This window comes from Salvia splendens, chromosome 7 (genome assembly GCF_004379255.2).
Source record: "Salvia splendens isolate huo1 chromosome 7, SspV2, whole genome shotgun sequence".
NCBI lineage: Eukaryota > Viridiplantae > Streptophyta > Magnoliopsida > Lamiales > Lamiaceae > Salvia > Salvia splendens.
In genome coordinates, this window is record NC_056038.1 from 16415595 (window position 1) to 16432906 (window position 17312).

Genomic DNA, 17312 nt, shown 5'->3' on the forward strand with positions numbered 1-17312 from the left:
GGAGCTCCTGTACTCTTTGTTAAAAAGAAAGATGGATCGGTAAGAATGTGTATTGACTATCGGGAACTGAACAAGCTAACACTTAAGAATAAATACCCATTGTCGAGGATTGACGATTTGTTCGATCAGCTCAGAGGTGCTAGTGTATTCTCCAAAATGGATTTAAGATCTGGCTATCATCAGTTAAAGATTCGGCCAGAAGATGTACCCAAAACGGCTTTTCCCACCCGATATGGTCACTATGAATTTTTAGTAATGCCTTTTGGATTGACTAATGCCCCTGTTGTATTTATGGATCTCATGAATCGTGTATTTAATCCCTATCTGGATAAGTTCGTCTTGGTCTTCATAGACGATATACTCATCTACTCGAAGGGTGTAAAGGAACATGAAGAACATCTCAGAGTTGCATTAGAAACATTGAGGACTGAAAAGCTCTATGCAAAATTTAGCAAATGTGAATTTTGGCTAAATGAGGTGAACTTCCTTGGACACTTGGTAACTGCGGAAGGCATTCGAGTAGATTCGGCAAAAGTGGAGGCTATACAAAACTGGAAATCACCAACCACCCCTAATGAAATTCGAAGCTTCCTTGGGTTGACCGGCTACTACAGAAGGTTCATTGAAGGTTTCTCCAAGATTGCTAGGCCAATGATGCAACAACTTAAAAAGGGCATCAAGTTTGTGTGGACATCAGAATGCGAACACAGTTTCCGACTACTGAAGGAAAAACTAACAACAGCTTCGGTGTTAGCAGTCCCTGAATCAGGAACAAACTATGTAGTTTACACTGATGCCTCAAAGAATGGGTTGGGTTGTGTGTTGATGCAAAATGGGAAAGTAATTGCTTATGCGTCACGGCAACTGAGGCACCAAGAGATGAATTACCCAACGCATGATTTGGAATTAGCCGCGGTAGTACATGCTCTAAAAATATGGAGGCACCACCTTTATGGAGTTCGATGTGAGATTTTCACTGATCATAAGAGTCTCAAATACTTCTTTGAACAAAAGGAATTGAATATGCGACAGAGAAGATGGCTTGAATTAGTGAAAGATTACGATTGTGGCATAAACTACCACCCAGGCAAGGCTAATGTGGTAGCCGATGCTCTTAGTCGAAAATCTCAGTAATTGGCAGTGGTGATCACTCAAGAAGAAGAACTATGGCGAGAATTCGACAAAATGGGGCTGGAAGTAGTACAACCACCTGAAACAGTGGAAGCAAGGATTTCCACCTTAGTGATGGAACCAGATTTGAGAACTCAAATTATAAACGCACAAAGACAAGATGACATCATGGAAAAGATTCGAGCAAAAGTACGATCTGGTGATGAAAATTTTTTTAAAGAAGAAACAGACAATGCTCTCACCTTCGATGGGAGAATCTGTGTGCCAAATAATGACGAGCTCAGAAATAAGATTTTGAGTGAAGCTCATGACACACCGTATACTGCCCATCCAGGGAGCACCAAGATGTATCAAGACATGAAAAAAAAATTTTGGTGGGATGGTATGAAAAGAAGCGTTACCATGTTCGTGGAAAGATGCCTAGCATGCCAGCAAGTTAAGGCATTGCACCAACGACCTTATGGGAAATTGCAACCTTTAGAAATCCCTGAGTAGAAATGGGATCATATAACAATGGACTTTGTAATAGGTCTGCCTAAAACCAAACGAGGACATACCGCTATCTGGGTTATCGTTGACCGCCTTACCAAGTGTGCTCATTTCATTCCCATTCACATCACTTATGGGTCAGAGAAGTTAGCTCAGTTGTATGTCCAAGAGATCATACGCCTGCATGGAATCCCGATAACAATCACATCGGATCGAGATCCGAAACTCACCTCAAAGGTTTGGAAAAGCTTGTAGAAGGAACTGGGCTCAATACTAAATTTTAGCACAGCATTTCATCCACAAACGGATGGACAGTCAAAAAGAATGATTCAGACCCTAGAAGATATGTTACGAGCAGTCATACTGGATAAGGGAGGTAGTTGGGAATCCGTTTTGCCCTTGATAGAATTTGCATACAACAATAGCTACCAGGCGACCATTGAAATGGCACCATACGGGGCATTATATGGAAGGAAGTGCAAATCGCCACTTTACTGGGATGAAGTTGGTGAAAGAAAGATGCTAGGTCCAGATTTGATAAATGACATGATTGAGATCGTGAAACAAATCCGATTGAGAATCAAGGAGGCACAAGATCGGCAAAAGTCGTATGTCGATGCACGTCGGACGGAGTTGAAGTTTAACATCAGAGATAAGTTGTTTTTGAAGGTATCTCCTTCTAAAGGGATGACTAGGTTTGGAATCAAAGGAAATTTGAAGCCACGTTTCATCAGGCCTTACGAGATTCTTGATGAAGTAGGTCCGGTGGCATATCGTTTGGCATTACCACCAAGCCTTGGGAATGTACACAACGTGTTTCATGTATCTCAACTCCGGAAATATGTTTATGACCCGAAGCACATAACCCACTATGAAGAGGTTAGTCTAACACCAGATTTAAACTATGAAGAGAAACCTATAGCTGTCCTTGATCAAAAGATACAACAGTTACGGAAAAAGTCAATATCAACAGTGAAAGTTTTGTGAAATCACCATGGACAAGAAGAGGCAACATGGGAGTTAGAGGAGAAAATGAGAGAACAATACCCAGAAATGTTTATGTAAGAAACAACAAATTTCGGGACGAAATTTTTTTTGAAGAAGGAGAGGATGTGACGACCCGAACTTTTGATATTATAAATGTAAGAAGTGACGGCTAAATGTGTATATGTCCCTCTTTTTCCCAACTTTTAAAAAAAATATATAATAAATATAAATAAACTAATTAATAAAAGAATATTAATTTATTCCAAGTACAGCTTTGATGAGTCAAGAGTAGGTTATATTAGTCATTTTGTTGACTAATCAAAGCTAAGAAAGTAGGCTTGGTTAGTAAATAGTACGTGTCATGAATTGTACATAAAGTTACCAATGAACACTTATATATATATGATCTTCTGTTACACCTCTTTGATGTTTTAAAAAAAAAGATATTACACCACTTCATAAAATTCACACCTACACTAAAACATACGCCGGGTTTTGAAGTGAAACAAAAAGCAACATAAAGAAGGGAGATTAACGAAGAAAGTAACGACGGAAAACGAAGGATCTTTTCCTAATAGTTGGAAAGTAAATAAGGTGAGCTTTCCATCCTACATATTAATGTGGATAAAAATCGCAAAGTAATTTCGAGATAAGTTATGTTGAAAATCCAAATTTATGTTCGTCAATATTATTGTCCCTTCATAAATGATTTATGCCTATCTGTCTTGGTTATGCCAAATATGTTATAATCGAATTCGGGTTCAAGTAAGGCCGCAAACCTTGCTTGGACTAGTGTACACAAATGGACCGTGAGCCGTTGGCCGGTCATGTGACCGTCGTGGAAGGTGGCCACCTTCCCGGTACACAAATGTTAAGATATGGTAAAGAAACTTAAACCGCGGTTGAACATAGAATTTTAGCAAGCTCGGGCCTTTTAAGTAAAAAAAATCCATGAGTGTTGCTGTAATGACGTGACAATATTTTCAAATGTATAATTGTATCTTTTGGCATTGTGTTCACTGAGTACTCCTGTACTCAGCTCTGTATGTATTTCTAAATGTGTAGGTTGAGCTGCATAACGGTGAAGCAAGGGTGTTGAGAGAAAGTTTTTTTGAGTTTGATCTAGTAAGACCTCCAAGGTTTATGTCTCTATACATGAAACTGTGTTGTTTACTTCCGCTGTGAAAGCTATAACTACTAATCCTATTTTGTATCATAACGCTATCTTTTGATCCTATATTACTCCTACTCAAGTATTCCAGGATGTATACATGATATTTTGATAATCTCCCGGTTGAATCTGTACTTGTTATTGCTCATCCCTATTTCTCATCCCCACTTCTCCTAACCCTTCCCTTTTAGTCACGTTTTCCATACTATACTATCCTTAGGTAGTGCGGGCGTGACAGCACAAGTTTTATAATTTTGGTTTAAAATCCTAAACCTAGAAGAATAACTTAACTTGTGGTAAATTAGAATGATTTAATTAAATTAATCAAGATTTCCAATTTGTAGAGAATTGGTGCCTTCTTTAAAATTGCCAATTAGAATAATTAGCTCAATAATTAATTTAATTTATTAATTAACTGATTTAGATGGATTCTTTCCATCTTGGTAAAGTCAAAATAATTACCATAAGGAAATTCAATATTTGATTGATCTAATTTTTGGCCTATCCATAAATGGATGGAATTTTAAAGAAATATTCTCTCAATTATGCTTTTATAATTTATTTTAATGCTTAATTGAAATTCTCTTTATTTTAATTGGTGGTTTGTGGATTTATTTCCTAGAAATATACCTTGGCAAAAGACATAAGTCTTTTAATTATTTAAAGGCCTTAAAATTTCAAAAATTACATGTTAATAATTGGATAGATTTTAATTGGAATTCAATTCCTAGATTAAAATTTGAATTTTATCTTTAATTTTGTATGAATGTGAATTTATTTCATATAAAGAACGTCAATTTAAATTAAAGCTGTGAGAAATTCATATAGCATTAATTTATTATTAAAATCCTTAATTATTTATTTAAGTTGAATTTTGTCTTTTAACTTTGGTGAAGGTGACTTTTATTTCATCTAGAAAACGTCATTATAAATTAAAGATGTAATAAAATTCTTCTTATCATGTGATTTTATGAAAGCTATGAGAATTTTAATTCTCGAATTTAGTTGGTGTTTTTAAATGGATTTAGTCTTAATTGGATAAATGCAAATTTATATATCCATGTGGACATTATCTTATTAAATTAAAGACTTGGCTAATCTTTTATGATATACACCTAGACATTAATTTATGATAATGATGGATTATTTCTATCAGAGTAAATCCTAAGTATATTAAAAGGTACTAATAATCAAGATACATTGTTTTAATTAATAATGTGTGATTATTTAAGATTAGACTTTAGGTCCTGATAATCTTGTTTATGTGAATGTAGAATTTTAATTCTATCTATATTAGATGTTTAATTAAATAATCAAGTTTTGTCATTATGTTTGTGTGAACTTCTTGTAAGTGTGTTTAAATGTTTTATGATGATTGATGGATATTTAATTGTTTGAGTTGTGATTTTATTTGTTAAAATCTAGTTTAACTTAAGCATTGCCTGTATACTTGTTGTATGATGTGGTTAATGTGCTTTCAATGCCTTAGAAACTTGCATGCATAGCTAGTACATGTGTAGTTATCATTTGAATGTGGATGTCTACCTAATATGCTTAAGTGATAATTGAACAGTAAAATCACAAAATTGATCAAAATACGAAGTAGTGACCGACCTGTCTTTATGGGAGGAACATTACCAGTTTGTAAGTTTAGATTTTTCTAAATAAAGGTTATTAGAATTGGTAAAAATTAGTTTTTCAGTAATATCGCGACTGGTCTTTACCGGAGCAATATTGCTACGAAATTATAAAGACTTGTATTTTAATAATGCTTGGTGAGAGCTATAGGAGGTAATAAGGATCCATGTATTCTGAGATCCATTTCCCAAGGAAAAACTCAAATTGATGGTTGATCTTTCTAATTTTTTGTGGTGATTTTCAATTTTCCAAGCAAACAAAAAGATAAAAATAGAGTCAACAAAATATATTGAATCTAAACTAAAAAGAAAGAAGATTAAGCAATGGATAATGTGGAAAGGGGGATAAATGTCATTGATGGAATAAGCTAAGGCACTTACACCATGCTAACAAGCATCCATGGATAAACCTTCAAGCAATCCACAAGCCTCAAAGTATACCTCTACTTGATTCATACTTGAACTAGCAATTGATGAAAATTTCATTCTTGAACTAGCAATTGATGGAAAAAGCAAACTAGAAAATAAGAAATTGGATTCAAACCCTCAACGGGGAAGAACAAAGCTCACAAGCTACAAATTTAATATTCAACAGAGGAATAAAATGGAAAATGTGCTATTTATAGTTTAGGCCCAAAATTTAAGGAAATGACCCACAAAATCTAAGTATGCGTGATTTCGCCTGGTCGGGCAAATTGTAAGGCGCAAAGTGACCGTCCGGGTGAACTTTTTGCCCAAATGTGCAAAACGCCCGCTCGGGCGATTTCCAAGCCTCATTTCACCCGGCCGCGCGTTTTCTCTAGACTCGTCCTCTCTTCTGCGCGGCTTTAGTAAATCGGCCATAACTCACTCTACCGGACTCCAATTGAGGCGTGCAAGGTACACACACGAAGCTCTTTCGAAGCCGAAGACATTGGTGGCATTTTTATTCAGAGCATTTGGACATCATCTTGATAGGCTGATCACTGGTTGAATGCAGCTGTATGTAAAATCCTCGATGCACGGCTTCCATGATTATATCAGGAGGAATTGCTTGTCCGGTTCGACCTTTCTTTAGAGGAGTTCACGCATAAGTAAGGAATCCTTAGTGCTTAATTTTATGGTTAAAACGCTTTAGCAATATTAGTCAGCCATGCCATTTTTTGTGGTCTCTGGACTATCTGTCGATATTGTGGCCAGTAAACCTAATCAATTTCTTGCATGAATATAACATTGCTTCCTAGTTGAAGACCGTTTGTGCTTGATTTTTATGGATGTAATATGTATGAATTGTTTTGTGGTTATTTACAATTCCATTATGTAAGGATCAGATCACTTAAGATTCACTAATTACCGGGACCTCTTTTGATTTTGTATCACCGCTGAGATGGCCAATCTCAGCAAGAACAATCCAGTTACAAACCCAAGTATTACACTAACACAAACTTGAGACAAATACAAGATTTACAGAAAACCCTAATCTATTGCCGAGTTTGAACCGAATGCAATAGCACCGGATTATTCCTCTGAAATCACCTGCACAACTAGTACACAAGTTAGTAACACAAGGAAATGGATCCCCACGGATATAAGCAACTAAACCGACAACAAATGAAATATTGGAACACAAGGATCAGAGAGTGGCTCAGGTCGCACACACGACTTCACTGGGCCAAGGACCTCCTCTATCTTATCCAACAAGTCACAAGAGAGCACCGTGAAACAATCGGACCCCGAGCTAGGGTTTCCCGATTACTACAACAAGATAAACCGCCCCATGCGTTCAAAGACTCACAACCATAGTCTTAAGCCTCAAGAACACTCAAAACCCACGGATCTATGAAATCAACCGAAGATCTCTCCAGAAAGAACCTGAAACGAACTCAACCGTTTGAATCTCACTCAAATCTCCAGATCAACGCAGGGGTTGAGAGATGACACTCGATCCTCACTAAAATAGAGAAATGAGCCACCGGAGAAGAAGATCGGAAGGCATTTCAAAGAGAGAGAGAAGAGAGTTTAGAGAGAAGCTGGGGCAAAGTCGAGAAGAGAGATAGAGAGTGTACATGAACATACTAAGGAGTCAAGGAGGCACCAGGGAGTGTATAGACTCCAAACAAACACACCTAAATCCAACGATCCAGCGTCATGATCCACGTGGGAGGGCACACGTGGCAGCCATCAGGACAACCATTTAAGTATTTGACCAAATCCGGATTAGATCAACACACAATTGCAAACGGGCCACCAAAATAAACCAACCCAGCTGATTTAATTTAGCAAAGCCCAAAAGTGCAGTCCATCATTTCACATACTCCACCTTGGACTACTTTTGGTAAATAAAGGAGAGCCTTTGTCCACGTGTTGCTTCATCACAACCTACAAGGTTAATTCAAGACACCAAAGAGCCAAGACTCATTAGTCAAGAAATTATCCAGCTTGCCTAACAAGACACCAAATGGCAAGCCAATTAGTCAAGTAGGTCTTTCAATTTTCCTGTGATTGCAGTAGGCCAGAGCCTAGAGAATCCACAAGGTCTTCCCCCGGGACATGCACATGCACATGCTAACCACAATAAAAATGCAATCTCTTAATGCAAGTGAGCAGTTTATCAGCAGGCAAACATTTGGTTCCCATATCAGCAGGGTTATTTTCAGTATGCACTTTATGCAGCAAAATATCTTGTTTTTCAACCACATCTCTAATGAAATGGAACCTAACATCTATATGCTTAGTTCTATCATGAAAGGCAGGATTTTTGCACAATTGTATAGCAGACTAACTATCAGAATACAAAGCTGTAACATATTTGAAGAATTTAAGTTCAGATAGAACTCCCTTTAACCAAATTGCTTTCTTCATAGCCTCTGTGATAGCTATATATTCTGATTTTTTTAGTAGAAAGGGCTACTATGTGTTGCAGTTGGGATTTCCAGCTTATACAAGAACCACAAACAGTAAACACATAAGAAGTGGTGGACTTTCTCATGTCCCTATCATTTGCATAATTTGAATCCACAAAACCACACCGGTTTATACCATCATCACTTTTTAAAAAACACAGACCATACTTAGATGTATGTTTCAGATATCTCAGGAGCCATTTCAAGGCCTCCCAGTGCACAGGTCCAGGGTTTGACATGTATCTACTCAAGCAAGAAACAACATAAGCAATGTCTGGCCTAGTACTAACCATCAAGTACATCACAGAACCTATATCATTAGCATAAGGGACCTTTTTCATAACATGTATATCAAACTCAGACTTAGGACACAAAACCTTACTCAACATAAAATGAACAGCTAAAGGCACAGAGGCAGTTTTAGCAGCAACCATGTTAAACTTATGCAGAATTTTAAGCGCATATGGTTCCTGGTGAAGCACAAGTACAGAATCCTTTCTGTTCCTATGGATATTAATACCCAAAATCTTTTGAGCATCACCAAGGTCCTTCATATCAAAGTTCTCTCATAAAGCAGATTGCACATACTTGATAGATTTAAGACAGGGTCCCATAATCAGCATATCATCAACATATAGCAACAGAAAGACAAGAACTTTATCAAGATTTTTCACATATAAGCAAGCATCAAAGGTACTTCTCATGAATCCAAGTTTTTGCATACAATAATTAAATTTGATATTCCATTGTCTATGGGATTGCTTTAAATCATACAAGGCCTTTTTCAACAGGCAAACATGATTGGGGAACTTAGGATCTACAAACCCTTCAGACTGCTTCATATAAATAGGCTTATCTAAATCACCATGCAAGAAAGCAGTTTTTACATCCATCTGTTTCAGTTCCCAATTAAAATGTGCACACAAAGCAAGCATAAGTCTAACAGTGGTAAATTTCACAACAGGAGCAAATATTTCAGTATAATCTACCCTTATTTCCTCTATAGTATGGGAGTTTATTTCCTCCTATCTATAGTATGAGGTATCGAGTTCGAGCCCTCTTGACTTCAGTTGTAATTTCCTCCTATCTATAGTATGAGAATTTATTTATAATTTTCTCCCTCATATAGGAGTTAATTTGGAAAAAAAATCTACCCCCTCTTGTTGAGTAAACCCTTTGGCCACAAGTCTGACCTTGTATCTCAGGACTTCTACCTCATTTTTTTATCTTATATAACCATCTACAGTCAACAATAGAATCACCAACAGGTAGAGGAACAAGTAGCCAAGAACAATTAACTTTCAAAGACAGTATCTCATCTTCCATGGCTTTCTGCCATTCATTCCAAAACTTAGATTTTACAGTCTGTTTATATGACTGAGGCTCATCACCATCAGATTCATGCACATTAAAAGCTAAAGCAATCAGATTGACCAAACCAGAATATCTATTAGGTTCATTAATGTGTCTTCTGACTCTATCTCTAGACAGGAGGTAATTACTCAAATCTGGACCAGGGTTAACAACAGGTTGATCTACAACAACTTGGTCATCATGATGGATCACATTTTGGTTATCAACTAAAGCAGGTTCAGGCTCAGTTTCAGGCACAGGCTCAGGGTCAGGGGTTATAGGGTTTGAATTCCAGAATTGCTCCACCTCACTTGGAGTATCCTTAGATACCTCCACATCAGTGAGATTATCAGTGGACTCCACCTCACTAAGAGGCTCATTTTCAACACTTGTCGGAGTGGAATCAGGGGCAGTTTTAAGACAGGGAAATTCATCCTCATTGAAGATAACATCTATACTTATAATGACCCTGAAACTAGGCTCACTCCTATTCTAAATCCTATAACCCTTGACACCCTCAGGATATCCAAGAAACACCCCTTTCTTGGATCTGGGGTCCAACTTATCAGTTTTGGTATGAACAAAGGCACTACAGCCAAACACTCTTAATTGTGACCGAGAAATCTTTCTACCAGTAAATACAGATTCATGACACTTTCCCTTCAAGGGGACAAAAGGAGATCTATTAACTAGGTAAGCTGAGGTCATCAAGGCTTCACCCCAAAATTTTTTAGACAAACCACTTTTAGACAAAATGCACCTAACTTTTTCTAGAAGGGTTCTGTTCATCCTTTCAGCAACTCCATTTTGCTGAGGAGTATAAGGGGTGGTGTTGTGTCTTTTAATCCCATACTGAGAACACATTGAATTCATTTGGGAATTACAAAACTCAAGACCATTATCTGTCCTAATTACCTTGATGGTTTTTCCAGTTTGATTTTCAACAAAATTTTTCCATGTTAAAAACTTTTCAAAGACCTTAGACTTGCTTTTCATTAGAAAACACCAAACTTTTCTGGAAAAATCATCAATTATAGACAGAAAATACACAGACCCTGAATGAGTTGAAACAAAGGATGGACTCCACATATCCATGTGTAGGTATTCAATAACACTGTAACTGATATTTTCCGTCACAGGTGTTGGGAAAGACGCTCTATGTTGTTTGCCCAAAACACAAGTGTCACAGAAGGGAAGGCCGTTTTGAAAATCATTTTCAGACAACAACTCATTTTTCTTTAAAATATTAAGACACTTCTCACCATATGACCAAGCCTATTATGCCACATCATGGCTTTATTAACCCTGACCACATTTGAGACATTATTTACACAGGCCAAAGACTGAGGATAACACACATAGAGATTACACTTTTTCACAGCTTTAAACAAGCACATAGCACCTTTACAGATCTTCATAACTCCCTTCCCCCACTTACCCTCTAGCCCATCTAGCTCTAAACATGTACAGGAAAGCAAGTTGTAGCACAGATCAGGCACATATCTCACATATTTCAAGTTTAGCACATAGTCATTACTAAATTTTAAACACACAGTACCAATGCCAAGTATTTGACATTTCTTATCATTTGCCATAGAAACAAAAGTATTTTCAACTGGTTTGAAATCAGAAAACACAGATTTGAATGGGGATATGTAATAGGTGCATCCAGAATCAATTAGTCAGTCATTTATAGTAAAAGAACAACCCAGGGAAGAGTTTACAGATAGAATATCATGGGTCATGAAGCAAACACCTTCAGGATCATTATTCTTGGCCAGGTTAACAATAGAATCCAGATGATTGTTACCATTTTTCTGCTTTTTAGGATTAGGACACTCCCTTTTATAGTTGACCAACCTCTCAACAGTTAAAACATTTCCCATTAGCCCTAGGATTTTTGCTCTTAGACCTGGACCTACTATTTCCTTTCTTTTTCCCATGGTCATTGGAATTACTGTCCTCATTACCCCCTTTTGTTTTAGACCTGCCCCTCACATACAAGGCCTTTGATTAAGCAGATTTAAAAGCATGATTTTCTTTAATTTCAATTTCCTTTGATTTTAAAGAACTGATAATCAGATCCAGAGAGACACTATCCCTACCATACTTTATAGCAGTTTTAACATCATTATAAGAATCAGGGATAGCATTAATCAGAGCAATACTAGTATACTCATCAATAGTTTTGTCACCAGATCTTTTAATATCTTGAACAAGTTTATGAAAAATGTCAATGTTGTCATCAATGTCCTTTGAAAGATCAAGTTTAAATTTAAAAAGCTTTTCCAGCAAATACATTCTTGAGGACATTGAAGTTTCAGTAAACAAGGTATCTAGTTTTGTCATCAATTGCTCCTACTTTCCTAATCACAGAGTCAGAAAGATTTAAAATTATAATTGATCTGGCCAATTCATTCATTTCTACAACCTTATCTTCAGTTTCAGTATCAGGAATGGTTCCTTCTACTTCCTTAAACACTTTTTGCTGAATAAAAATGCATTTTATTTTCTGTTTCCAGATTACAAAATCATTTTTCCAATTGAAGGGCACAATACCAACTGGCTGAGTCATTTTGAGAAAGATTTTTACACACACAAAGACACCAGCAACCCAGAAGGCACAACAAGCAACCCTACTATCACAGAGAGTGGACTTAAACACACAGCAATTAGAGAGTCCACTTAGAACAGTTATGTAGGGATTTTTCATGCAGATATCACAGATGCAAAAAACACAGCAAAGGTACACACACACACAAGAGAGCAATTCACAGAATTCAAAGTGATTCCAAACACAAGAATCAGGTCAGAACTAAGTTCCTCCCTATCTGTCACGTGTACCCCGATAAGAGGATTTGCCAGTTCGCAATCACCCAATGTATGGGGGCGCAGGGGGTCACTCAAGGAGGTTAAGGCACATGGTGGATAGGTAATTCACTCAAGACACAGAGACCAACCTCTGGAATGCACACTTTGAATCCAGAAAAGAAAAGAAAATCACCGAAGAGTCAACGAAAGCAAAGTAAGCAGTAATAGCATCAAGAAGCATGGGAGAAGACATGAGCACATAAACCCTAGGCCACGACCAGTGGCAACTACCAGCGACAACAGCCCAATCCTAGACTAGTAAGCGGTAAAAGTTTTTAGGGTTCACAACCAATATACCAGATCGGATACCCTTCGTTAAGGAATACCCGTCTTACCTCAGGTCCTATTCCGGAGGCCGAGCTTTACTCTGACGAGCCCACGTCCTAATTAATTTTGCGATCTGACGTGCCCAAGTGATCCCCCCGTGGCTCTGATACCACTGTAGGGATAAGATCACTTACGATTCACTAATTACCGGGACCTCTTTTGATTTTGTATCACCGCTGAGATGAGACAAATACAAGATTTACAGAAAACCCTAATCTATTGCCGAGTCTGAACCGACTGCAATAGCATCGGATTATTCCTCTGAAATCACCTGCATAACTAGTACACAAGTTAGTAACACAAGAAAATGGATCCTCTCGGATCTAAGAAACTAAACCGACAACAAATGAAATATTGGAACACAAGGATCAGAGAGTGGCTCAAGTCGCACACACGACTTCACTGGGCTAAGGACCTCATCTATCTTATCCAACAAGTCACAAGAGAGCACTGTGAAACAATCGGACCCCGAGCTAGGGTTTCCCAATTACTACAACATGATAAACCGCCCCACACGTTCAAAGACTCACAACCACAGTCTCAAGCCTCAAGAACACTCAAAACCCACGGATCTATGAAATCAACCGAAGATCTCTCCAGAAAGAACCAGAAACGAACTCAACCATTCGAATCTCACACAAATCTCCAGATCAACACAGGGGTTGAGTAATGACACTCGATCCTCACTAAAACAGAGAAAGGAGCCACCGGAGAAGAAGATCGGACGACATTTCAAAGAGAGAGAGAGTACATGAACAGACTAAGGAGTCAAAGAGGCACCAGGGAGTGTATAGACTCCAAACAAACACACCTCAAATCCAACGGTCCAGCGTCATGATCTGCGTGGGAGGGCACACGTGGCAGCCATCGGGACAGCCATTTAAGTATTGGGCCAAATCCGGATTGGATCAACACACAATTGCAAACGGGCCAACAAAATAAAACAGCCCAGCTGATTTAATTTAGCAAAGCCCAAAAGTGCAGTCCATCATTTCACACATTATATTTTACATGTTTATATTATTGGTGTTTTTTTTCAGATTGAACGAAATGTGCTTACAACTTGGCATATTGGTGTTAAGTAATCTTCCTTGAGAAGAGATAAAAGCATAGAGTAGGGAACCAAGAGAAAATCATCGGAGATTTAGAACATAATCGACAGGTCGCTAGAATAACATTGTTGGAACAAAAAACATCTAGTAGGGTCGTTGAGATTACAACCCTCATACATTTCTTTTGTATTGTGTTCATATCCATTTATGTCAGTTTGATCGTAATAAATTAGTATAGTATTGGCCTTAATTTTTTTTGGTTTGACCATAGGTGTACCGAGCACGCCTTTGGCGGAATCTGAGTATTCCTGCTCGACCGGGTTTGCGAGTTAAGACCGAAAGTCTCCCAGCAGGTGGGGATTTTGAACCCGTGAACTTAAGGTCACCACAGCTCCGCGCTACCGACTGCGCTGCGACCCATTGGTTGGTCTTTGATGAGGCTCATTTCACGCATGTGTTCTGTCATAAAACTACATCAAATTCTGTGAATTAACGTCTAATTTTGAGCCAGGTGTGTATGAAAGTCCGCCATTTTCAGAAAATGAGTTGATCAACTAGGCGAACGAATGGAGCAGAAGAAGGAGTCAAATTTATTTCGCAAACGGATCAAGTTGAATCAAATGGCATAAAGCAGGAGCACCCAATTAGAAGACTGATTCGTTGCACAAGAAAAATTCCCCAAGGGCTAAGGGTAAAACAGAATTTTCAGAGAATAAATGCCCTAAGGATCAAGACCTCACTCCTTCTTATAAATGGAAATAGAGAATGAGGAAGGAGGTAGCTTCCAACCCGTGACGATCATTAGTTTTCAGCTCTCTTTCAGACTTGAAATGGGGCTCCCAACACTCCACACTCCTAAATTCCGTTGCATACACGCTTGGTTCCAGCTTTAGTTTAGTTTAGAAGGTGTTTGGTGTTGGTTTTTGTCATCTTAATCATTTAGTTCTGTTATTCCGCTAAAAGAAGAGGTGATGAAACAATTTCTCTTTTGTTTTGTCTATTTTCCGTTTATGCTTGATGTTACCAACTCTTGTTGATTTAGTTAATTTAGAATTATGATTTCGAATCTCGTTGATCCGTTCTGTTTACCATGCATGATATTTCTGATCTACTTTTGATTTCTGATTTATGATGCAATATCTTAGCTCAAGTGTTTTGTTTCGTTTTGATTTGGCTTGATCTGAGTTTTCGATTTATGTTTCTGTCTAGTTAAGAAGAAAATTATGGATAAACTGTTTAGGAGGTTTAGATCTAGTAGCGGATGTCTTATTTTTGCATGATCATGGTTTAAGTTTCTTGTTCACGTAGGTATAGATTAGATCTTAGGAGTAGATTTAAGTTTACAAGTTGTTATGATGTTTCGTTGCTCGTAATTGTTTAGATCTGCTTTTACTCTGTTTTTCATGTTGATTCTGTGAAAAAGATGAAGTTGTTAGAAAAGTTTTACTTTACCGTACGCTTTGCAGGCGACTGACAGTCATTCACTTTTATTTTGTTTGTCTATTTCTGGAAATTGCATGATGAGTTGATCAAGTAGATTTTAGTTTTGTTTAGTAAGTGGATCAGTTTAATTAGTTTAACTTAACCCACCCCTGGAAAGCGCGGCCGCTGCCATTCCCAAATCGTGTCCGCAAACAAATGTAAAACACATCATCTCTGTGGGATCGATCATTACTTCCCTATTCTAGTGAATAGTATTATGGGTTAAGGTTTTGAAAACACGCTTTTGAACTCTTCTATTCAACTCACTCAAGGCAGATTAAGTCAAGTTGATCAGTCTGAATCTCCACCGGATCCACTCACCTGTGTTCACATGTAGAAGGCGTACAATTGGCCGGCCGGATCAGTTTGACAATCCAACTTGAGCAAGCCACAACGATGAAGCTGTAAAGAAGAAGGAGGGTGAAAGTAAAAAGCGAGCATCTTTCAAATGGCGCAGTTGCCGAGGATGATGGCGTTTATCATACATTTGTTGCATAACACTTTGGTGTGAATATTGTTAATATTTTCTGTTTATTTCTTTTGGTCGTAGTTGAGAGACAGCTCAGGGAAATAACAGTGAAGAATCATGACCTCATTTATGCGGATCGACTGCCTAACCCGCTGGTGTGAACCAAGGGGGCAACTGGAGCGGGGGAATACATAGATGGGCGGAGCGTCTCAGGTTTTGTTAAAGAATTTTAGTTTAAATTTTGTACATATACTCTTTGTTGTTTTTTGTTTACCACAATTTGAAAGCACCGAGTTCAAAAGGCGAACAGAGGAGGGAGTGAAGCCAAACATCGTCCAAGAAGAATCACCTTCCCACTCCACCAATTAACTCGGATGCCAGCAGCAAAGAAAGTCAAGACATCACCTTCGTGAGGCTGTTTGAATCGATAGCCACCCCAGACGAGCAGGAAACCATCATGGTTTGTAATCAGGTAGATGATCTGGAGATAGGTTCACTCTATGCTCACTCGGAGAATGAACCAACACCTGCCATATCTACCACTCAGGAGCAGGAAGCGGTGTATGTGAAACCAGAAGTACTTACCATCTTACCTACCTTTTCGGGAGCTAGTGATGACAGCCCAATTGAATTCCTCAATGAGTTCAACAAAATTTGCAAAGTGCAGAAAAGGCCAAAGAGTTCAAGTGAGAAGGATTTCAAGCTGAGAACTATTCCCCTCTCTTTGAAGGGAGAAGCAGAGATTTGGTTTAGAGGATTGGAACCCAACATCATCAAGACGTGGTCAAATTTCAAGGGGGAGTTCATAAACCAATTCTTTCCAACGGCGAAAATAAATGCACTCCAAAAGGAAATCAGAGAAGCTACCCAAGGGTATGATGAGAGTTTGAGCAAATATTGGCATAGATACAGAGGTCTTCTGGATGCTTGCCCAAATTACAACCTGATGGAAGTGGAGATCTACTCACGGTTCTACGAAGAGATGGATGCAAAGAGCAAGGACCTAGTGAACTCATCAAGGGGGGGAAGTTTCTACAAACTAAGGTTGAGTAAGGCTAAGATTGTCATGGAAAGGCTTCTAAGTGCAAAACGAGAGTACGATGATACATCGATCACCCCATCGCAAAGGAATGTGATGAGTACTCCCACGAAAGACAATGGTAATCTGCTGAAAAGCCGGATTAACAAGCTAGAGGAAACACTCCAGTCAGTGATTGAGTCAAGCTAACCGCAGTTCCTTCCAATCCAAACCCACATCCAGACTGATCAGGAGAGTCGTCGCCAGAATACAGGTGAGATCTGGAGTTTGAATAGGAGTTGGAATCCTGGAGGACAAGCAGGGGTGCAATAATATGAATACCTACACAGTGGAGAATGGGAGAACGGAAGAACCCTACCTCAATGGAATTGGGCAGAAGAGTCCCCACTTTTCCCATACCATACAGAACCTTATCCGACTTC

General features: G+C 38.3%; 1 protein-coding gene across 1 annotated transcript; it reads right to left on the reverse strand.

Annotated features, from left to right (window-relative positions):
• Positions 1 to 8218: 8218 nt before the first annotated feature.
• On the reverse strand, positions 8219 to 8851 carry LOC121810493 (secreted RxLR effector protein 161-like). The gene has a single exon (XM_042211255.1). The coding sequence runs from the start codon at positions 8849 to 8851 to the stop codon at positions 8219 to 8221; it is 633 nt and encodes a 210-aa protein (XP_042067189.1).
• Between the last annotated feature and the right edge of the window lie 8461 nt (positions 8852 to 17312).

What these genes read in the sequence shown, in the direction of transcription:
- LOC121810493 (XM_042211255.1), bottom strand. Translation starts at nt 8,851, where the DNA reads ATGAAGGACCTTGGTGATGCTCAAAAGATTTTGGGTATTAATATCCAT.